The sequence below is a fragment of the Hyperolius riggenbachi genome, chromosome 3 (assembly GCF_040937935.1).
Source record: "Hyperolius riggenbachi isolate aHypRig1 chromosome 3, aHypRig1.pri, whole genome shotgun sequence".
NCBI classification, from domain to species: Eukaryota; Metazoa; Chordata; class Amphibia; order Anura; family Hyperoliidae; genus Hyperolius; species Hyperolius riggenbachi.
In genome coordinates this window covers 39157923-39182725 of record NC_090648.1, presented here as the reverse complement: position 1 = coordinate 39182725, position 24803 = coordinate 39157923, and the positions used below count along the sequence as shown (strand labels likewise).

Genomic DNA, 24803 nt, shown 5'->3' with positions numbered 1-24803 from the left:
TTTGATCAGCTGTGCACTGCGGTGCTAACGCAGTTGGTGCTTAAACTTATCATGCCTAAACTTATCACACCTAAACTTATCATGCCTAAACTTATCACACCTAAACTTATCACACCTAAACTTATCATGCCTAAACTGAGTTTAGGCATGATAAAGGGCTTTTCACCAGCGTGCTAACTGTTAGCACCGGTTTGTGAATCAGGCCCTAGGTGTGATAAGTTTAGGCATGTTAAGTTTAGGTGTGATAAGTTTAGTCATGATAAGTTTAAGCACTAAGGGCTCGATTCACAAAGCGGTGCTAACCCAGTTAGCATGCCTAAAAGACTTTAGGCATGATAACCATTGCACCATGCTGGTGAAAAGCCAGTTTAGGCATGATAAGTTTAGGTGTGATAAGTTTAGGTGTGATAAGTTTAGGCATGTTAAGTTTAGATAAGTTTAGATCGCTTGCAAAGTCCCGCACGCAAAGCAGCGCCATTAAACTTTATACGAAGTGCACCAGACTTTGCTAGCGTAAAACTTTTGATCAGCTGTGCACTGCGGTGCTAACGTAGTTCGCGCTTAAACTTATCATGCCTAAACTTATCACACCTAAACTTATCATGCCTAAACTTATCACACCTAAACTTATCACACCTAGGCCTCGATTCACAAAGCGGTGATAACCCAGTTATCACGCCTAAAAGACTTTAGGCGTGATGACCTTTTCACCACTGAGTTATCACCGATTTTTCCTGCTCTTCGCGCGAAGTTACCGCGTGTAAGCGCGTTCGCGCGTACGCGCGTGAGAGCGCACGCAAAGTCCCATAGGGCTTAATGGGAGCTTCGCGCGAAGCGTCGGGTGTTGCGCGCGCACTTACGCGCGGCAACTTCGCGCGAGTTTCTTCTTATCATGCCTAAAGTGACTTTAGGCGTGATAAGGGCCTTTTCACCATGGTGCTTATCTAAACTTAGCATGCCTAAACTTATCATGCCTAAACTTATCACGCCTAAACTTATCACGCCTAAACTGACTTTTCACCAGCATGGTGCAATGGTTATCATGCCTAAAGTCTCTAACTGGGTTAGCACCGCTTTGTGAATCGGGCCCATTGTATTTATTCAGTTCCAGGTCAAAGAGTTCACGTCCTGATTTGATTTTCAGACAAAAGTGCTTTGTAAGCGCTTCTAAAAGCACTTAACAAAGCGCAAATCGCTCTTAAAGAGGAACTCCAGCCTAAACAAACATGCCAATGAACTGTCATTAAGTTACATTAGTTATGCTAATTAAAATGGATAGGTAATATAATCTCTTACCCACCCTGTTTTAAAAGAACAGGCAAATGTTTGTGATTTCATGGGGCAGCCATCTTTTTGGTTGAAAGGAGGTGACAGGGAGCACGAGACACAGTTCCAACTGTCCTGTGTCCTGAGCACCTCTCCCAGTTGCTAGGCAACGTGAATAACAACATAGGAAATCCCATCATGCTCTGCACAGCATCAGGGAAAAAAAGCCCGGGCTTTTTTTCTTTGATGGGTGGAGCTTAGATAAAAATGCAGCTAAAAATGATGCTTTGGTAAGAAAAGAAAAGTTCTGATGCTGTGAAACTGTTAAAGAGAATCTGTACTCTAATATCCTTACAATAAAAAGCATACCATTCTATTCATTATTTTCTCCTGGGCCCCTCTGTGCTGTTTCTGCCACTCTCTGCTGCAATCCTGGCTTGTAATTAACAGTTTTAGGCAGTGTTTACAAACAAACTAAACAGCTTCTAATAGGCTCAGCTAAGCATAGTGTGTGAGTCATTCAGAGTATGCAGGGGGCCTGCAGAGGGTGTGTATCGCTTCTACCAATCACAAGCAGCCCTGCACATTCCACACAATCAAGCTTTAGCCCGACAAACAGGACAGAGGAAAGATACATTGATTTATTACAGAGACAGTGCAGTTAGGAAAGACTGCAGTAAGCCAGAGCAGATTAGAACAGGCATAGGAACTTATAGGATAGAAGAACTAAGGCTGAAAAATTTGTTACAGAGTCTCTTTAAAGAAACACCAAGCCTTTTCAGTTCTGCTGAGTAGATTTTTAGTCCGGAGGTTCACTTTAAAGTGTGGGGAAAGCGCTTTAAAAAGTGCTCACAAAACCACTCAATGCTTGCAATTGCGCTAGCAATTTAAAATGTGAACAAGGCCTTAGTTTTGTTGCACCAGCAGAGAGAGCTATAGCCTTGCCATAAGATTAGTAGCAGTGCACTGCTTAAAGGGGAACTGAAGAGAGAGGTATATGGAGGCTGTCATGTTTATTTCCTTTTAATCAATACCAGTTACCTGGCGGCCCTGCTGGTCTATTTCTCTGCAGTAGTATCTGATTAAAACCAGAAACAAGCATGCAGCTAGTCTTGTCAAATCAGACTTATAAGTCTGAACCACTGAAACACCTGAACTGCTGAATGCTTGTTCAGGGGCTATGGCTAATAGTATTAGAGGCAGAGGATCAGCAGGGCTGCCAGGCAACTGGTATTGTCTAAAAGGAAATAAACATGACAGCCTCCATATACCTCTCTCTTCAGTTCCCCTTTAATGGCTGATGCCTCTATTCAACAATGCTCTAGATTCTAAGCTCACAAGGGCAGAGACCACTCCTAGTGTTTCCTGTTTCTTTGTGTGTACTAGATGTGTCGCTGTTTGTTTTGATTGTACAATGTGTTGAACTGCTCATGTATCTATGCTCCCCACGATACTCTTTTTTTGTACTATGTACAGCCATTGGCGTATCTATTATGGTACAGGCTTGGCTCGTGCCATGGGCGCAGCAGCGCATGGGTGGCATTGCCTGCACCACTTCACGTGCGTCTGTGTGGTGGCGCCTGCATCCCCAAAACCAGACCTCACATCAGCAGCAATAAGGAGACTTAATGGAAGAGTGGCCAGCTCAATTCCCGTCCCTCTGTCACTGTATTTGAAGGCAACGGGCAGTCCGGAACTTCTTAATTGCCCCTGGCTGAAGCGCTTCCCCCTCTGCTTCTACTCCACAGGATGCAGAGTCTGTGCCCCTCCCAACATGCAGGGAAGCAGTTCCACTGGTGTCCATCACTCCTCTCTGCTCTCTTCTTTGGCTATCAGCCCGGTGCACTGTACTAATGTATGGCGCCCAAGTGTGTCATGTGATGAACACATTGCACCACGTTGATAGCCGAAGAGGAGAGCAGAGAAGAGTTACGGACACCACTAGAACTGCTTCCTTTCACATTAGGAGGGGGGCAGACTCTGCAGCCTGCAGAGTAGAAGAGGAGGGGGAAGCGTTTCAGCCAGAGGGGCAATTGAGAAGTTCCGAATTCCACGTTGCCTTCAAGCATAGTGACATGGGTAGGGGTGGTAGCTGTGTGATGCCAGTCACTCTTCCATTAAGTCTCCTTATTACCACTGATGTGACGTTTGGAGTCGGGGATGCGGGAACTGCTGCACCTGGATGAGGTAAACACTGCTTCCCAGGGAAGCAACGCCAGTGTTTGCCACAGGCGCAGTTTTCCTAGCTATACCACTGCATACAGCGATACGGAAGATGTTGGTGCTATATAGATAGTAAATTCATAATTACAGATGGATAGTTCTTCTACAGTTGCAAAGCTGCCTGCTGTGTGCAATCATACTATAATGCTGGGGATACACGGTACGTTTCTGTACCGTGTATCGACCAGCTGATCCAGCCAGCTGATAATATTCAGCTGGCCCGATCAAGCCGCTCGACTCCCGCACGCTCGATCTCCCCCGGCGGACAATGGCAGGGAATCGAGCGCTGATCCGGAAGTGCCAGCGGGGACGAGCGGCAATCGATCCGCGTGCACACGCGGACGAGCGGGGACGCAGCTGGGACGCAGGTGGGGTCGATCCGGCGGCCGATTGACCCGTGTATTCGCAGCATAAGAGTAACAGGGGCATCATTGGGCAGTTCATACCATGCTTACTGCTCCAAAACATGCTGATTTATAGATAGAAAAAAATAGCTATTTGAACTTATAAAATGTATAGGCCCTTGTAGAAACTCAAAGACGGCTGTAAACTGAAAAAAACCCAACCATTAAATTACAAAAAATCTTGTGTATCATTGATGTATGCAGGAGCAGTTTTGTTTGTTTGTCACAAAGGTTGAATGCCACTTGAGCATGTCACAGACTGACCATGTGTAGTAACTTCTGTAGGTGTGTTTTTGGTGCCTATCAATTTTTTGGAGCGTTTTGGTGTAGCGTTTTTTTTTTTTTTTATTAAATGCATATTGTGTTAATCCTGTGTTTCTATTTAAAAAATAGACCCCAAAGACAGCCCTCCTGAGTTCACAGCCACTCAGCCTGGAGAAATATCAGCTCAGAGAGGAGACACTGTTACTATCAATTGCTTATATCATGTACCACCAGGCCAAACCCCGCTGTGGATTGGAGTTTTCTGGAGAGTGGGAGGCCCAAGTGGAATCTATGCCTATCACCCCTACAGATTGATGGTTGATTCCAGTTACTATGGAAGAACTGAGCTGGAGGGACTGGCTAATCTCCATATAAAGGACATTGTAGAAACAGATAATGCCACTTATTACTGCTTTGTGATGCTGAAATTCTGCACAGGAAATCATAGTGCCCAGTCTGTGATTCAGTATGGAGGGGGAACACAACTAACAATAATTGGAAAACCTGAAGGTAATTTTATATTTGTTTCTGCTTTTGCAAGTACAAGTGACCAGAAGGGTTATACCATTTGACTTTATAGATAGGTAAATACTCCACATTGCAAGGTCATTATCTTCAGCTGTTAAGTTGAATACGTTGAAAGTCTTTATATTTTCTACTTAAAGAGGAGCTGTTAGGTATAAGGTCTCAGAGAAAATAAACACATATATCAGTAGCTAAAGATTGGCTGTACTTACATTACATATGCATTTCACTGTCCACGTTTGGATTTCACAGAATTTGTATATAGTATATGCAGAGATAGATGCTCCTGACAGCTCATGGCAGGCTCCATGTTTTACAGTCAAATGTGTCCTCATGTCCTGCCTGCTTCCTGATCACAGATAAGCTCGTACTTGAACAACACAGTGTGCAGTGAATATTAATGAGCCATGTGGCTAGGAACAATAGCTGACTCCTGCAGTGTACTCTGCCCGAGATTTATCAGTGCTACGGGATTACAAGCTGCTGTAACGTCTCATTAGCAGCCGAGGGGAGAGCCCCAGAATGCTTTGCAGTATGGTATGCGGCTTGCGTCTTCTTAAGAATAACAGCCTTGCTGATAAGCACACATCAAAGGTAACTGAGATTTTTATCTTCACTAATTGCTTTTGGGCTTCCTTCTAAACTGTTTAAGGGCTGGTTCAGACGGACGTTTGGAGGCGTTGCGTTTGCTGGCGTCGCGTTCAGCAGCGTTCGTGTGCATTTGGATGCGGTCGCGTTTTTTCTTCCCCTAGGGGGACATTAGCAGTCGCGGTTAACCTCCCCTGGAAGCTACATGTAGCTTCCAGGGGCTCCTTGAACGCCAGAGAAAATCGGGACCCAAACGCCGCGTTTGTGTAAACGCGCTTGAAAGCTTGGTACAAACGCTCCCATTCACTTGAATGGGAGCGTTTAACACCAAGCCCTGAACGCTGGCTGTAAACGCTCTGCAAACGTCCGTCTGAACCAGCCCTAACACAGGAGAATAGAGGTTTAAATTAGCTTCTGCAGCCTGACAGTTACTCTTTAATGGCATAATGGCAGTATTTGTATAGCGCCTTTCTCCTGTCGGACTCAAAGCGCTTGCGAGGCAGCCACTAGAGCGCACTCAGTAGGCAGTAGCAGTGTTAATGAGACTTGCCCAAGAAACTCCTTACTGAAATAGGTGCTGGCTTACTGAACAGGCAGAGCCGAGATTTGAACCCAGGCCTCCTGTGTCAGAGGCGAAGCTCTTAACCATTACACTATCCAGCCACTACTTATGGAACAAAGGAAATTCTTCATTTCAACACTGCATCATTTTAAGCAGCAGGACCTTTTTTTTTGTTTGTTTTTTTGTTTGGGGGAAGGGGGGGGGGGGATATGTAGTAGCCTTGTTCTTTGTTTAAAAATAAAAATAAAAAAACTGTTGTCATTCCAAGCCCTCTTTTACCAGACCAGACCCTTTTTTTCCTTTCCAAACTAGGGTGTTTTGGAGTCACAATGTTATCATAGAGGCCCTAACTCTCACAGGAGGGAGGGCGTGGCTCACACCACTTACTTTCTTTATCTCTTTTTATTGGAGGGAAGGCATGGCTAATACTATCTGTCCCCTTCTCTGCTGTGGTGGAGGGGTGGATATGGTGCTGGAGGTTGTGAGCTCTTTCTGAAACACGTTGTTGTAAAGGTAACAGAGTCATGAGATAAAACATGAAAAAAAACTGTATTTCACCCTCCTTCCTGGTCAAGTCAAAGAAGAGAGGCATGACCTGGGGATGAGGTGGCCTCAGTACAAAAGTCTCTGAAGCTGATACAGGAAGCATCTGAGTGATCTAATCAGGTCAGGTCAAGGATAGAATGACCAGCCATTAACCCGGGGGTCTCATAGGTGAAGTGTGAGGATTTTTGGGAGGGGCTGATGCGGTGAGGTGAAAAATAAGCCCAGCAAAAGTGTTAGAGTACATCTTAAGGAATAACATGACAAAAATACACACCCAAAATAGATCCAAATAAGGGTTATTTTTTAGGTTGCCAAGTATTAGATTTATACTACCTGTCATTAGTGTTGGGCGAACAGTGTTCGCCACTGTTCGGGTTCTGCAGAACATCACCCTGTTCGGGTGATGTTCGAGTTCGGCCGAACACCTGATGGTGTTCGGCCAAACCGTTCGGCCACATGGCCGAACTAAGAGCGCATGGCCGAACGTTCCCCGAACGTTCGGCTAGCGCTGTGATTGGCCGAACGGGTCACGTGGTTCGGACCCGAACGCCCTCTGATTGGCCGAACTGTCACGTGGTTCGGGTAAATAAATACCCGAACCACGTCATATCTCCGCCATTTGTCTGTGGGTTTAGCTTTGGGTAGGCAGGCAGGGTAGTTCGCGCTCCAGCCACGCTAGCCAGGGTCCCCCCAGTCATTGTGTCGCTGCTGGGAATAGTAGTACACCGCTCGCTCAGCCACACTATATAGCATTCTGTTTACTGCCACTCTGTGTACCTCGCTCAGCCACACTATATAGCATTCTGTTTACTGTTCTGTGTCTGCTGGGAATAGTAGTACACCGCTCGCTTAGCCACACTATATAGCTTTCTGTTTACTGCCACTCTGTGTACCTCGCTCAGCCACACTATATAGCATTCTGTTTACTGCCACTCTGTGTCTGCTGGGAATAGTAGTACACTGCTCGCTCAGCCACACTATATAGCATTCTGTTTACTGCCACTCTGTGTACCTCGCTCAGCCACACTATATAGCATTCTGTTTACTGCCACTCTGTGTCTGCTGGGAATAGTAGTACACCGCTCGCTCAGCCACACTATATAGCATTGTGTATACTGCCACTCTGTGTACCTCGCTCAGCCACACTATATAGCATTCTGTTTACTGCTACTTTGTGTCTGCTGGGAATAGTAGTACACCGCTCGCTCAGCCACACTATATAGCCTTGTGTTTACTGCCACTCTGTGTACCTCGCTCAGCCACACTATATAGCATTCTGTTTACTGCCACTCTGTGTACCTCGCTCAGCCACACTATATAGCATTCTGTTTACTGCCACTCTGTGTACCTCGCTCAGCCACACTATATAGCATTCTGTTTACTGCCACTCTGTGTCTGCTGGGAATAGTAGTACACCGCTCGCTCAGCCACACTATATAGCATTGTGTTTACTGCCACTCTGTGTACCTCGCTCAGTCACACTATATAGCATTCTGTTTACTGCCACTCTGTGTCTGCTGGGAATAGTAGTACACCGCTCGCTCAGCCACACTATATAGCATTGTGTTTACTGCCACTCTGTGTACCTCGCTCAGCCCCACTATATAGCATTCTGTTTACTGCCACTCTGTGTAACTCGCTCAGCCACACTATATAGCATTCTGTTTACTGTTCTGTGTCTGCTGGGAATAGTAGTACACCGCTCGCTTAGCCACACTATATAGCATTCTGTTTACTGCCACTCTGTGTACCTCGCTCAGCCACACTATATAGCATTCTGTTTACTGCCACTCTGTGTCTGCTGGGAATAGTAGTACACTGCTCGCTCAGCCACACTATATAGCATTCTGTTAACTGCCACTCTGTGTACCTCGCTCAGCCACACTATATAGCATTCTGTTTACTGCCACTCTGTGTCTGCTGGGAATAGTAGTACACCGCTCGCTCAGCCACACTATATAGCATTGTGTTTACTGCCACTCTGTGTACCTCGCTTAGCCACACTATATAGCATTCTGTTTACTGCCACTCTGCGTCTGCTGGGAATAGTAGTACACCGCTCGCTCAGCCACACTATATAGCATTGTGTTTACTGCCACTCTGTGTACCTCGCTCAGCCACACTATATAGCATTCTGTTTACTGCCACTCTGTGTCTGCTGGGAATAGTAGTACACCGCTCGCTCAGCCACACTATATAGCATTGTGTTTACTGCCACTCTGTGTACCTCGCTCAGCCACACTATATAGCATTCTGTTTACTGCCACTCTGTGTACCTCGCTCAGCCACACTATATAGCATTCTGTTTACTGCCACTCTGTGTCTGCTGGGAATAGTAGTACACCGCTCGCTCAGCCACACTATATAGCATTCTGTTTACTGCCACTCTGTGTACCTCGCTCAGCCACACTATATAGCATTCTGTTTACTGCCACTCTGTGTCTGCTGGGAATAGTAGTACACTGCTCGCTCAGCCACACTATATAGCATTCTGTTTACTGCCACTCTGTGTACCTCGCTCAGCCACAGTATATAGCATTGTGTTTACTGCCACTTTGTGTCTGCTGGGAATAGTAGTATACCGCTCGCTCAGCCACACTATATAGCATTGTGTTTACTGCCACTCTGTGTACCTCGCTCAGCCACACTATATAGCATTGTGTTTACTGCCACTCTGTGTCTGCTGGGAATAGTAGTACACCGCTCGCTCAGCCACATTATATAGCATTGTGTTTACTGCCACTCTGTGTACCTTGCTCAGCCACACTATATAGCATTGTGTTTACTGCCACTCTGTGTCTGCTGGGAACAGTAGTACACCGCTCACCCGCCACTGTATAGCATTGTGCTTGTGTCGCTGCTGGGAATAGTGGTACACCGCTCACCCGCCACTGTATAGCATTGTGCTCTGTGTCGCTGCTGGGAATAGTGGTACACCGCTCACCCACCACTGTATAGCATTTCTGTACTGCCACTGTACTGCTGCCAGTCAGCGTGTACTTTAAGGATACGTGAAATGAGGAAGAAATCCGGTGAAAGAGGGAGGGGCAAGGGAAGAGGTGTTTCCCCTGACGGTTCACGTACAGGCCACAGGGGAGCACCCAAGAAAACCCACTCAATACCGCCCATGTTGTCCAGAACAACAACCCTCACAAATCCAAAAGAACAGGACCAGATAATTACTTGGATGACCTCTCAAGCGTCCAGCAGTGGGTTAAGCAGCACCAGCACATCACGCACGAGGTCCGAGTCCTCAGCCAGTTACAAGGAGCCAGTGGGCACAAAGCTGACACAACCGGCAGCGACACCAAGCACACAACTGCCAGATAACCAGTCCGATGAATTACCTCAGGACACAATGGGGTATTCGCAGGAGCTATTCCCAGCCCAACAAACTTCCACCTTTCAAAGGTTAATGGAGGAACAGCCAGAAATGTTGTGCCCGGATTCACAACCATTAACTGTGGGAAATGCACCGCGCACTGAAATACAAGGCGAGTCCGAGGAGGACTCGGAAACCCAAATCCCAGAGCAAGTTGGGCAGGAGGGGTTGCAATTGCAGGAGGTCGGCCGACAAGATCTGGAAGTAGACGTTGGAGTGAGCTGCGCAGAGGTTGTTCTGGGGAGCTCTACTCCACGGCGGCGACCCCCCACAATGACATATGACGAGTTTCAGGAGATGGAAGAGGAGGGTATGGACAATGTGGACATAGACCCAGATTTTGTTTGTGAACGAGAACATCGCCGTCGTAGCAGCAGCACAGATGAGTCTGTTGAAGAACCCACTGCTGCACGAGTTCGCCTTGTGCCACAAGGTAGGCGGCGCACAATTTCAGGCACCACAAGCGTGGAAGTTCAAGTGAGAGGCAAAAGAGGCGCAAACAGAAATCGCCAGCAAGGCAGGTGCTCCAAAGTCTGGGCTTTCTTTGAAGACTGCACTGAGGATGGTACTATGGCGATTTGCAAGGTGTGCAAGACCCGCCTGAGCAGGGGGAAAAGTATTAACAACCTCTCCACCACCAGCATGAGCCGCCACATGCTATCCAAACATCCCACTCTGTGGGCAAATGCGGCAGGACAGGGTACCAGCAACACTGCCTCCCTTGGGGTCACCAGACTCACCACCAGACCCGCCTCAGCAGCAGCAGTAGCCCAGCCATTGCGTGGTTCACAACATTCACAAACATCAGACGCTGACACTGTCACTTTCCGGAGTAGTGCTCTTGAGGTCTCCAAGTGTTCATCAAACACAACAACCAACAGCCCTTCAGTGTGCAGCCCTACGATTCAGTTGTCTGTCTCGGAGATGTTTGATCGCAAGAGGAAATTGCCAGCAAATGACCCCCGGGCCGTGGCAGTAACAGCCAGCATAGCCAAGCTTCTGGCCTGCGAAATGCTGCCATATCGAGTGGTGGAGACAAACAGCTTCAAGGGCATGATGTCAGTGGCCATCCCACGTTACGTGGTTCCCAGCCGCTACCACTTTGCGCGCTCTGCAGTGCCTGAGTTGCATGAGCACGTGGTCAGCAAAATAACCCGAAACTTGAAGAATGCCGTTGCCTGCAGGGTTCACCTCACCACTGACACCTGGATGAGTGCGTTCGGCCAGGGTCGATACATCTCCCTTACCGCGCACTGGGTGAACCTTGTGGAGCCTGGCAGCGATTCCTCACCTGCTAGGGCGCGGGTGTTGCCCACGACGCAAACAGCTGCACCGCCGTCCCTCCCACTGGATAACAACAGCAGCACCTACCTCTCTGACTCCTTCTCCTCCAATGCATCTCAAAGCTGTACCTCATCCGGAAACGCTAACCCAGCAGCAGTAGGATCGTGGAAGCAGTGCAGCACAGCTGTTGGCATGCGTCAGCAAGCGTTGCTGAAGCTGATCTGCCTTGGGGATAAGCAGCACACAGGGGAGGAAATTTGGAGGGGAATAAAGGAACAGAGGGATTTGTGGCTGGCACCGCTGGACCTGAAACCGGGCATGGTTGTGTGTGATAATGGGAGTAATCTCATTCGCGCTTTAATTTGGCTAAGCTGACACACATCCCTTGCCTGGCGCACGTGATGAACCTAGTAGTTCAGCGGTTCCTGAGGACATACCCAGGCGTGGCTAGAGTTGAGCCGAAATTTTCGTAATTTCACATTACTAAAATTACGCATGCGAAATTTGCGATTATGATGCGAAATTACGGTAGCGTAATTGCCATTAAAATCGTAATTGAAAATACCGTAAGCGTAATTTTCAACGCGTAATTTCGCGTTTCGTTCATGCCGTAATTTTGCATTAAACGCTACCGTAATTTCGCGTTAAACCGTAACGCTCCGTATAATATAAAAAAGCCGCCGACTTTAAGGGTTAATAGCAAAGCCCCCTTAAATGCTAAGAGCCTCAAATTTAGAGAATATATTAAGGAGATCAGAAGGAATAAGAGGAAATTTTTTTTTTCAAAAAGACCTTATAGTTTTTGAGAAAATCGATGTTAAAGTTTCAAAGGAAAAATGTAATCATTTAAAAACCCGCCGACTTTAACGGTTAATAGCAAAGCCTGCTTAAAGTTTAGGAACACCAAATTCCCAGGGTATATTAAGGGGATCAGTGGGAATAAGAGGAAAAAAATTTTTCAAAAAGACCTTATAGTTTTTGAGAAAATCGATTTTAAGTTTCAAGGGCGAAAATGTCTTTTAAATGCAGAAAATGTCCGTTTTTTTGCACAGGTAGCAATAGTGTATTATTTTCATAGATTCCCCCAAGTGGGAAGAGTTTTACTTACTTCGTTCTGAGTGTGGGAAATATAAAAAAAAAAAGACGTGGGGTCCCCCCTCCCAGACCTCTTTAACCCCTTGTCCCCCATGCAGGCTGGGATAGCCAGAATGCGGAGCACCGGCCGCGCTAATTAACCATTAATACTTACCTGTCCCTTTAAATAAATGATCCCTCGAAATAGCCTCGGAAATGTTCTATCAGTTACAATGTAACAAAGTTATTACAATGTAACAACTTTGTTACATTGTAACTACGCCGCACCCGACGTCACTCGCCGCCCAGCCGCCGCATACGCGTCTGCGCTGCACAGACCCGACAGAGCTCTGAGCTATATAGCTCAGAGCTCTCTAAGCATCTTTGTATTTGGGCTCCAAGGAGCCCCATTGGTCCTTAGCAGACCAATGGGGTTCCTTCAAATCAGAAGGAACCCCATTGGTCTGCTAAGGACCAATGGGGCTCCTTGGAGCCCAAATACAAAGATGCTTTAGAGAGCTCTGAGCTATATAGCTCAGAGCTCTGTCGGGTCCGTGCAGCACGGACGCGTATGCGGCGACGGCGAGTGACGTCGGGTGCGGCGTAGTTACAATGTAACAAGGTTGTTACATTGTAATAACTTTGTTACATTGTAACTGATAGAACATTTCCGAGGCTATTTCGAGGGATCATTTATTTAAAGGGACAGGTAAGTATTAATGGTTAATTAAGAATATTAAAGGACTTTTTTCGTGGTTATGTTTTTTGTTCAATTAAAATACTTTTTCTAAGTGTTTGTGTGTTTATTTACTTTTAACTCTTAAAGGAAATGGGTAAGGGGTACAAGTACCTCTATACTCATTTCTCCTGGGAGGGGGGGTGGGCATCTGGGGGACCCCTTTTTAAAGGGGACTCCCAGATTCCACCATGAACCCCCCCCCCAGGAAATCGCGGCCTCCACCTCCACCGCCCATCGGAGGTGGAGAAGAGCCCCTTGTCCTTGGATTGGACAAGGGCTCGGAGGGGGAGGGGAAAGCTTGGCTGCCCCTCCCCTTCCGAGACCCCCCAATCCATGGACCATGCGGGCTGGTATAGTCAGGGTGCGGAGCCCCACGCGGCCGGTGCTCCGCATTCTGGCTATCCCAGCCTGCATGGGGGACAAGGGGTTAAAGAGGTCTGGGAGGGGGGACCCCACGTCGTTTTTTTTTTTATATTTCCCACACTCAGAACGAAGTAAGTAAAACTCTTCCCACTTGGGGGAATCTATGAAAATAATACACTATTGTTACCTGTGCAAAAAAAACCTGACATTTTCCGCATTTAAAAGACATTTTCGCACTTGAAACTTAAAAATCGATTTTCTCAAAAACTATAAGGTCTTTTTGTAAAAAAAAATGTCCCTTTTATTCCCACTGATCCCCTTAATATACCCTGGGAATTTGGTGTTCCTAAACTTTAAGCAGGCTTTGCTATTAACCGTTAAAGTCGGCGGGTTTTTAAATGTTTACATTTTTCCTTTGAAACTTTAACATCGATTTTCTCAAAAACTATAAGGTCTTTTTGAAAAAAAAAAATTCCTCTTATTCCTTCTGATCTCCTTAATATATTCTCTAAATTTGAGGCTCTTAGCATTTAAGGGGGCTTTGCTATTAACCCTTAAAGTCGGCGGCTACCTAACATTGATCCATGCGTCAACTTTTCCGCTTCGGGAGCATGGCCATACGCATTAATTTTGTAATACCCGTTGCAATGCGAAAATTACGCGAAAATTACGCTTACGTGAAATTTCGCGAAATCCTTCTTCATTACGATTATGTACTTACGGCCATAAACGTAATTACACTAATTACGCGAAATTTCGCGAAATCGTAATTACGCCATTACGCTCATCTCTAGGCGTGGCCGATCTTCTGTTGAAGGTGCGACGAGTGGCCAAACATTGCAGAAATTCCAGTACTGCTTCGGGGGCACTTGCCAAGATGCAGGAGCGCTTCAATCTCCCCCACCATCGCTTGCTGTGTGATGTCCCTACGCGCTGGAATTCTACGCTGCACATGCTAGCCCGCTTTTGCGAGCAGAAGAGTGCAGTGGTCCAGTACATGACGGCGCAGTACCGAGGCGCATCCGGACAGCTGCCAAGCTTCTGTGGATCCGATTGGGCCAACATGTTGGACCTCTGCCAAGTCCTCCAAAATTTTGAGCAATCCACGTTGCTTGTGAGCAGTGACAACTCTTCAGTCAGCATTACCATACCACTGCTGTGTTTACTGAAGAGGTCAATGTTGAAAATCAAGGAAACAGCTGACATGATGCAACTGGGGGAATCTGAAGGAGAAAGCGATCAGCGTGATGGTACAAACATCAGGCCATCCGCATCAGGAAACGCTGGCCCCAGCAGCTATGACAAAGAAGAGGAGGAGGAACAGCTGGAGTTGGAGCAGGAATTTCCTGCCACCACTGACGAGGGCCAGAGCGGTGCACGTTGGACTTCCACAATTCAGCACGAATGGTCAGCAGAAGCAGACCAGGAAGAAGGTGACGACTATGATGCATCACAACAACTTTCACAACGCTCACAAGAGGATGATGAGGATTCTGGCAGGACTCTGGCACACATGGCTCAATTCATGCTAGACTGCATTGAACACGACCCACACATTGTGCGCATTCTGGACAACACCAATTACTGGGTTTATACCCTTCTGGATCCACGGTACAAACACAATGTTCCAAAACTGCTTGAAGAAAGAGTCAGACAGGTCAAAATGGAAGAATACCAGCAGGCCCTTGTGGAGACTTTAGAGAGGAGATTGACATCCTCCCCCTCCTCTAGCCAGTTGTACGCCGACAGACTGACTTCCGCAAACCCAGGACGACCAGGAGGGCAGCAAACAACACAAGCCACAGCTAGTGCCCAAAAGGGAATGGTATCGGTAGTGTCCTTGGAGTGGGAAAATTTTATGACACCCATGCAGCAGCAGCCCACAGAACAGCAAGCGTGCAGATCCACCTCCAACACCGATCGCCTGGAGAAGATGGTCAAGGACTACATGTCAGATGACGTAGCTGTGTTGAACAATCCATCTGCACACTTCAACTATTGGGTATCGAAGCTAGACACCTGGCATGAACTGGCAATGTACGCAATAGAGGTGCTGGCTTGCCCGGCAGCCAGCGTTATGTCGGAACGCTGTTTCAGTGCTGCCGGAGGCATCGTCACAGATCGGCGTATCCGCCTCTCCACAGAAAATGCAGACCGTCTGACTCAAATTAAAATGAATCAATCCTGGATTGGAAACGACTACGCAACACTCCTGGACCCCAACCAAGTAACATGAACAATGACCATCTGTGATGGGTTAGCGTTTCCGGTCCCTGTTTATTGAACCTCTTATCTGTATTACATTTATGACTGCATGGCGGCAAAAAGCATTGCTATATCCGCACGCTATTTGTCCTCATGCAAGGCCTGGGATGCTGTGTCTCAAAAAGCGTGGCCTTCTCCTCCTGCGCCTCCTCCTGTTCCATCACGTGTGCTGCTGCTGCTGCTGCTGGGTTAGCGTTTCCGGTCCCTGTTTATTGAACCTCTCATCTTTATTACATTTATGACTGCATGGCGGCAAAAAGCATTGCTATATCCGCACGCTATTTGTCCTCATGCAAGGCCTGGGATGCTGTGTCTCAAAAAGCGTGGCCTTCTCCTCCTGCGCCTCCTCCTGTTCCATCACGTGTTCTGCTGCTTGTGCTGGGTTAGCGTTACCGGTCCCTTTTCCTGGAACCTCTTCTCTGTATTACATTTATGACTGCATGGCGACAAAAAGCATGTTACCTGTGCAAAGAAACATGACATTTTCCACATTTAAAAGACAGTTTTTCCTTTGAAACTTTACAATCAATTTTCTCAAAAACTATAAGCTCTTTTTCAAATATTTTTTTTCCTCTTGTACCCACTCCCAAGGTGCACATACCCTGCAAATTTGGGGTATGTAGCATGTAAGGAAGCTTTACAAAGCACGAAAGTTCGGGTCCCCATTGACTTCCATTATGTTCGGAGTTCGGCGCGAACACCCGAACATCGCGGCGATGTTCGGCGAACGTTCGCGAACCCGAACATCTAGGTGTTCGCCCAACACTACCTGTCATTCCCTCTGGACATTGTGAATCTCTCATTCTTTGCAGTGTCAATGTACTACCACAATGTACTACAAGGTATACATGTTGCATCTTATGGGACCTATCAGGACTCCAAAACAACTTTCAGAAATAAAAAATACAAAGAGAGCGTGGGAGCCCCATACGGTGTAGTATATCAAGCAAAGTGTGTGAATAACATACAAGTAATATTACTCACAAAGGTGGGTTGCAAAACCAGCAACTACAGTAACAAGCAGATGAAATCCTGCTCTCGGGTCTCAAGAAGTCATCCATCAGCAGTTGGGTCGCTTTTCTGAAGAGTGTATGGTTAGGATGTCCAAAGGACTCTAACTCGACTACCCCCTTCCCCAAGTACAACAAACAAAAGGGGTTTATGTGAAAGCAGTAAACCACTAAAACTAATAAATTCTATATAAGCCTACAGGTGCTCCTACGGCTGGATTACTTTATTTTCAGAGATAATTCAGGTATTAGAGTCAGTTCACATGGACGCTTGGCGGCGTTCTCCAGCCTTCCATTCTGCGCCGTCACGTTCGGGGGCGGCGCCGGGCTTCCTGCAGTGATCGTCCGCATCACGATTGCTGGTTTTCATCCCCGCAAGAGGGCATGAAGATGCGGTGGTGGATCGACCCTAGAAGCCGCATGAGGCTTATAGGGTCACCTTAAACTATGCGGTAAATTGAGATCGGAACGTCCCATTTGTGCAATCGACAGTAATAGGTGGTAACCGCCCAATGCTACACGCTCCCATTCACTTGAATGGGAACATTTAGCCGACAAACCCCGGATGCTCAGCGGTAATCCTTGATCCAATGAAGTAGCAGTCAACCATGAAACGCATTGTTTCCAGTGCTAATAGAGAATATTACATGTCTTAGTTTTAGTGGCTTACTTCTTTCATGTAAGCCTTTTGTTTATATATTATCACTCATTGAAGTCATCTTTCCTCTGGGGCGCCTCTTACTTCCCATCTATATCAGGACTGGTGTTATTGTTAAATTAATCCCAAAGTTTGCCCATTGGGTTTTGTTTAGCGATAGCCAAAGTGAGATGGTCAATGAGATGAAAATGTGTTCGCCCAAAATTTTAATTTCATGTAAGTTATATGCAGCTTGAAATTGGGCCAATAAAAGTTGACAGGAAGTTATTCTGATTGGTTCAATTTCAAGCTTCAGAACAGTGAGTAAATAGGCAAATCATTGTATCATACTACTCCAACCTGATAGGTCTGCCTTGCGAAGTAGATACCATGACTTGAAATCAGACACTGGTTTAATTAGGGCTGGAAAAAAGTTTATGCGAGCTAAACTTTACGTGCGCAAACTCTTACGTGCACATTAGCGCGTGAAGAGGCAGCTTGCACGTGGTAAGAGGCTTTTCACTGCTGTGCTAACACTTAGCACGCTGTTGTGAATCAAGCCCAGTGGCTCTCATACTACACGGAGGTTGTAGAATTGGCCAATCATGGAACATTCAAATGGGGTATGTTTACCAGAGTTCAAACCATTCATTGTGCCCTAACACTTGTCTCTGTCTCTCTTTCTTACCCAGACCACAATACATCTGTACAGCTCTCTAGGCAAACGGTGATCCTCGTATCATACGCTGCAATGAAAGCCTTCCTCCTCTTTATTGCTGTGATATTCAGTTTCGTCTATGTGAAGAAATGCGCGTGATATGAAAACATGTTTTCATCATTTAACCACTTCAGGACCAAATGAATTGTCACCTATCAGCACTGCTCCCATTCATTTGCCAATAACTTTATTACTACTAATCACACCTAAATGATCTATATATAGTTTTTTCAGGACAAATTAGGCTTTTAGTGTGTGCTAATTTTCTTTAGTAATGACCCTATTTTAATGCATTTTAAAGGGAAAAGTAGAGAGAGAAAAGTAGAGAGAGAAAAAACAAAAAAACTGAAAAACACAATTTCTCCATGTACAGTACATCCATTATAGCTTTACAATAAACAGTGCTAACTATAAGTTAAAGCCACTAATTTAATTTGCTTATTCATCCTGGTTATAACAACATTTAGATTATATTCCTAGCACAATGTATGGTGACAATATTGTATTTGAAAATAACAGTGTCTTTTTTCTGTTTTTCATTTTTGTTTTCTCATTGTACACTATTGATAATTATAAGACCTTATTTGCAAAAATAATAGTAATATACCCTCATGGCACACATATTTAAAAAGGCAAGTTTCTAAGGTAACTATATGTTGTTTCTTTTATATTCTGCCACTTTGTTTTAATTTTACAAGTCTTTTATTTTTTGGTACAGCCTATGCAAAAATGTAATTGCCTTTCATTCAGTTTGTGACTAACAAGAATACACAAGACATGGGCCTCAACCCTAAAACTTTCTAAACTCTATTCTACTGCTTATCACGGTTAAAATGTTACTACATATGTCTCTTGTAGTTTTGCTAAAACTTTCCCAAATTTGATCATAATTTAGAAAATGACTTTTTTTTATTTTGGATTGAGTTTGTCCGTACCTATTTTTTATGTGATGTGTGTCCAAGCTTAAAGACACACCAAAATGTATTCTACAATCCATCTCAGTTAAAAATGATACCATATGTGCCTCAACTGATGGTTCACTCTCCACAAATACACTGGACGCTAATAAACATCCAGTTGTCATTAAGTGGTTAAATATTTTCTTTTTTCTCTCCTCTATTTAACCTTTTGATAATAGAAGAGTTTTCATACCCTTTAAAAAACTGTCCCCTCTTCGTAACTCTGCATCTGTTAAGAATAAGCATAAGATAAGGATACTGAAGGCAACAAACACCAAAATGCAGTGTATGGTAGGTTTGAGATCCCACAAGAATCCCATCATGCCAGTGGAACCAGAGCGACACAATTCACAACTCACATTATTCAAAAATAGTGTACCTTTAGCTGAAAAAAACACCAGCGCTTCAGTAATTGTATCAAACGCCATCTAGTGGAAGTGAGCCCTGAGAAAGAACGGCCGTTTGAGTTTGCAGTAATGCTAGGTACACAACATACAATTTTCTGTTAGATTTTCTGTTAGATTTACCTGCCAGATAGATAATTTCCAACATGTTGGAAATTATCTATCTAACCATAGACAGGAATAAGCGGCCACAAACAGGGCATAGATTTCAATCATCAAGTTCTGAAAGAGGTTAAAAATGAAATGCAAATGTATGATAAACGTAAACACAAATGCATGAAAAGCGTACATGCGTGGAAACACTTGCAATTTTTCTGCAATTTTGTTTGCATTCGCAATTCTGGAAGCCTGTGTAGAAGTTATGCCAGCATGCAACATGATTGTTTGTCTCACCAGAATGCCCTAGGGTGTAACAGCTTCAGCCTGCAATCAGTAAAATGAATGATTAGACTTGGGAAAAATTGTGCAAAATATAAGTTTTTGAACTGGGTCCTCTTTAAATTTAATGCAACATTTATTTTACTTTTATTTAAGTTTCCTATTTTTATTATTACTATTTTATTGTTTGTTGTACCACAAGAATGAATGAATAAAAAGTCATGTCAAAATAGGGTGAAGACCCCACCAACAGCAATGCTTCAGCAAACCCTTCCTATATTTTATAAGAGCCAAATGAGAGTTGCAACACATATCTGCAGAACATGTTTAGTAACTCTGAGGGCCCATTTCCACTATCGCAAATTCGCATGCGTTTTTCCGCATGCAAATTCGCATAGCAATACAAGTGAATGGGACTGTTTCCACTTGTCAGGATTCCTTTGCGTTTTTCTGTGCAGAAAAAATTCGCATGGCAGAGCCATCAGAATTCGCATGCCGCTATGCGAATTGCATACAATGTATTTAATAGGAAATTCGCATGCGGTTTGGGCATGTGAATTTGCATGTGAATTTGCATGCGAATTCGCATAGAAACAATGGGAAATCGCTCCGGCACTGCCATGGTTAAATTCGCATACATCGTCATCCATGCGAATTTGCATGCAAATTCGCATAGACCCGCATGCGAAATTCGCATCCGCATGCAAATTTTTACCGCGGCGATTCCCACCGCACAAGTGGAAATGCAGCCTAAGGGGCTGGAACCCACCAGAGTGATTTTTAGAGCGTTTAGGGAGCGATTCAAAATGCTAGTGATTTCCCTAAACACTCAGCTAATCTTAATGGATGGGCCAAATTCCACTGGAGCGATTGATAAATCGCAAAAGCAGGACATGCAGCATTTTTTAGCGTTTTACATTAGCGTTTCTGCAATGTAAAGTATATAAACGCTGGCCTAATCTCTCGTCCAAACCTACACAGAGCGATTTTGCCAGCGCTTTTAAAGAGAAATCCGAAATGTTGTTGATGTCACAAAACATGTGATTGAATATCTATCTATCTATCTATCTATCTATCTATCTATCTATCTATCTATCTATCTATCTATCTATCTATCTATCTATCTATCTATCTATCTATCCTATCTATCTATCTATCTATCTATCTATCTCTATCTCTATCTATCTATATCAATTGGGAGAAGTAGAAAATTCGGAACAATTTTTCTGAAATGTGAATGGTGTAGAAAAGATCGTCAGCTTCTTTTATTTACTTCTATAGTTTTTATATTTTTTTTTTTCATAATGGGGCATAATGGGGCAAAAATAGTTTGGTCAGATGTTTCAAAAGTTACAATTAATTGGAAAAATTGATTATAATTTTTGAATTGAAGATACGGCCACCTTTAGGATTACTTTTGATCTCCAATGATACCTATCCCTAAGGAACATATGTAAATAAGGACCATTGTCTGCTATCGATAGAGACTAAAGGTGGCCATACACTTAGATTTGCAGCAGATTTGACCATCAGATAGATTTTTGTCAGACGCCTGTCAAGTCCAATCTGACAGGAATCTATCTGATATGTGCCACACACTAGGAAGAGATTTCCAATAGATTTCAGAATGAAATCTGTAAGACACTATATATGTCTTCTTCGTCAACAACATTTATTTCGGCACCAGCAACTCATTAGCAAGAGCTGCAAACACGACTCTCATCACAGCAAGCAGTATAGGAGATAGAACTTCTTTAGGCAGCTTCCAAGTTCCAAAGTGTTTATTCAGTAAACAGATATACAGATACAGTTCGTTACACCTTAGCAAAGCAGATTCTTCTGTAGTAGGTTCATTTCGTTACAGCTTCTTGATTACCTTCCTACTGAAGGGTAATCAGGCTATCTTCTTTCTATACTAAGTTACATCTACAGTGGCTTGCAAAAGTATTCAGCCCCCTTGAAGTTTTCCACATTTTGTCACATTACTGCCACAAACATGAATCAATTTTATTGGAATTCCACGTGAAAGACCAATACAAAGTGGTGTACATGTGAGAAGTGGAACGAAAATCATACATGATTCCAAACATTTTTTACAAATCAATAACTGCAAAGTGGGGTGTGCGTAATTATTCAGCCCCCTTTGGTCTGAGTGCAGTCAGTTGCCCATAGACATTGCCTGATGAGTGCTAATGACTAAATAGAGTGCACCTGTGTGTAATCAAATGTCAGTACTGTGACGGCCTCAGAGGTTGTCTAAGAGAATCTTGGGAGCAACAACACCATGAAGTCCAAAGAACACCCCAGACAGGTCAGGGATAAAGTTATTGAGAAATGTAAAGCAGGCTTAGGCTACAAAAAGATTTCCAAAGCCTTGAACATCCCACGGAGCACTGTTCAAGCGATCATTCAGAAATGGAAGGAGTATGCCACAACTGTAAACCCACCAAGACAAGGCCGTCCACCTAAACTCACAGGCCGAAGAAGGAAAGCGCTGATCAAAAATGCAGTCAAGAGGCCCATAGTGACTCTGGACGAGCTGCAGAGATCTACAGCTCAGGTGGGGGAATCTGTCCATAGGACAACTATTAGTCGTGCACTGCACAAAGTTGGTTCTTATGGAGGAGTGGCAAGAAGAAAGCCATTGTTAACAGAAAAGCATAAGAAGTCCTGTTTGCAGTTTGCCACAAGCCATGTGGAAGACACTGCAAACATGTGGAAGAAGGTGCTTTGGTCGGATGAGACCAAAATGGAACTTTTTGGACAAAATGCAAAACGCTATGTGTGGCAGAAAACTAACACTGCACATCACTCTGAACACACCATCCCCACTGTCAAATACGGTGGTGGCAGCATCATGCTCTGGGGGTGCTTCTCTTCAGCAGGGACAGGGAAGCTGGTTAAAGTTGATGGGAAGATGGATGGAGTCAAATACAGGGCAATCTTGGAAGAAAACCTCTTGGAGTCTGCAAAAGACTTGAGACTGGGGCGGAGGTTCACCTTCCAGCAGGACAACGAGACTAAACACAAAGCCAGGGCAACAATGGTATGGTTTAAAACAAAACATATCCATGTGTTAGAATGGCCCAGTCAAAGTCCAGATCTAAATCCAATCGAGAATCTGTGGCAAGATCTGAAAACTGCTGTTCACAAACGCTGTCCATCTAATCTGACTCAGCTGGAGCTGTTTTGCAAAGAAGAATGGGCAAGGATTTCAGTCTATAGATATGCAAAGCTGGTAGAGACATACCCTAAAAGACTGGCAGCTGTAATTGCAGCAAAATGTGGTTCTACAAAGTATTGACTTGGCTGAATAATTACGTGCACCCCACTTTGCAGTTATTGATTTGTAAAAAATGTTTGGAATCATGTATGATTTTTGTTCCACTTCTCATGTGTACAACACTTTGTATTGGTCTTTCACGTAGAATTCCAATAAAATTGATTCATGTTTGTGGCAGTAATGTGACAAAATGTGGAAAACTTCAAGGGGGCCGAATACTTTTGCAAGCCACTGTAAACTAAGTATATACAGCATACGTTATAGAATATGACACAACATCATTGGATAGAAGTCAAGGGTTGGAGAAAGCTAGGAGAGAGAAGCAAAGAGTGTCTCTCCTCAGCCTGTGACCCCTTTAATACCGGTCACCAGAGAGTTAAATGTGACATCATCTGAGCCATCCTCCCAAACCTACTATTGGCACAGACCCCTTGTGATGTCATGATACACACCTACTTAATTAATATTCCGCTCGGTCTATAACCTACATACAAGAATGTTATGTTTGGTAAATATGGCCTATGTTGATTGTTCTTGTGGTTTACATGCTGAGGTCAGTGAAACCTGTGGCCTTGTCCATAGAACAGCTTCTTGGTATGTCCTAGTTCTGCTGACGGTCAAAACTGTAGATTTTCTCTCTTAAGAGAAAATCTCTTTAAAGGACAAGTCTTCACCCCAAGCCTTTTTGACTAACTCAGTCCAAATCACTGAGGCCTACATAATACTTAACTTATAACAAAATCTATTGGAAATCGATCTAAATGCATTATTGGACCATTAGATCCAATTCAACTCTATGGGCCATCGATCTGCTGCCAGCAGCAGATCGACCTAGATTTTCCATCCAGTCAGATAGATCAAATTGATTGAATTCGATCACAATCGGCCGCAAATCGATTGATCTAGGAATTTGAAAGAATCGATTTCTGATCGATTCTATAGAATCGATCGATCGATGGCTGAAATCGACCAGTGTATGGGCCCCTTAAGGGCCATGTCCAATTAAAGGTGATAAGTAGCTTGCAGATGCAAGCTACGTATCACCTTACCATCACGCGAGGACTACCGGCAAATCCTATTGCCCATATCCTTCACGCAATGGTCAGTAGTTAGGGATCAATACTCAGGAGAAAGCCTTAGGGATGCTCCCTTTTTCCAGGCAATGGGGAGAGAGGTTTTACCATGTGGAGCTGACCTTCAGCACCACGGCCTCGCTCCCCACACGTGCTGCTTCTGGGGTCTCCTTTAATAAAGATACCCCCAGAGCTTTCAGTTGGACACGGCACATTTCTGAAGCCCCCCGCAGCTGCGCCGGTCACCAGCAAGTAATCTACATACTGCCGCTAATCACCCGCCGCCTCTCGCCGCTAGTCTCCTGACTGTGTAATTAATCTATGTGTCACTGTAATTACTGTGTATTAGAGCCCCGGTAAAGCATCTTTGAAGCTTCCGCTGGGGCTCCCCATTAGTCCACTGTCTGAGCCAATGAAAATGGTCCAGGCAGTGGACCAATGGGGAGCCCGGCAGGAGCTTTAAAGATGCTTTTCCGGGGCTCCGATACACAATAATTACAGTCAGGGCTGCATTTGTACACTTTACCACCCAAGGCCATTATCAGCAGCCGCGCCCCCCCCTCCCTTTAGTATAGGTAGCCAGATGACCCCCCCCCCTCCAGAATAGGTAGCCTGATGACCATTCCCATTAGTATAGGCAGCCAGATGACCCCCCCCCCCCCCACACACACACACACACACCTCTAGTATAGGTAGCCAGATAACCCTTCCTCCCCCCTCCAGTATAGGTAGCCTGAAGACCCCTACCCCCCTTCCATCTAGTATAAGAAACCAGATGACCCTCTCCCTTCCATATAGATAGCCTGATGACCCCCCCCCCCTCCAGTATAGGTAACCAGGTGACCCTCCCCCCCCC

General features: G+C 44.9%; 1 protein-coding gene across 6 annotated transcripts in view; it reads left to right on the top strand.

Moving 5' to 3' along the window:
* LOC137562550 (basement membrane-specific heparan sulfate proteoglycan core protein-like) overlaps positions 1-18295 on the top strand; it is a 77217-nt gene extending 58922 nt beyond the window's left edge. For 4 of the 6 annotated variants that reach the window (XM_068273997.1, XM_068273999.1, XM_068273996.1 and 1 more), the window contains 2 exons: positions 4287-4667; positions 17825-18295. In XM_068273997.1, the coding sequence (XP_068130098.1) occupies positions 4287-4667; positions 17825-17949 (506 nt within the window). In that variant the 3' untranslated portion in view covers positions 17950-18295. The remainder of the gene's footprint in view (positions 1-4286; positions 4668-17824) is intronic. The other 2 variants (XM_068273998.1, XM_068274001.1) reach the window with 2 other exon arrangements.
* The last annotated feature ends 6508 nt before the right edge of the window (positions 18296-24803 follow it).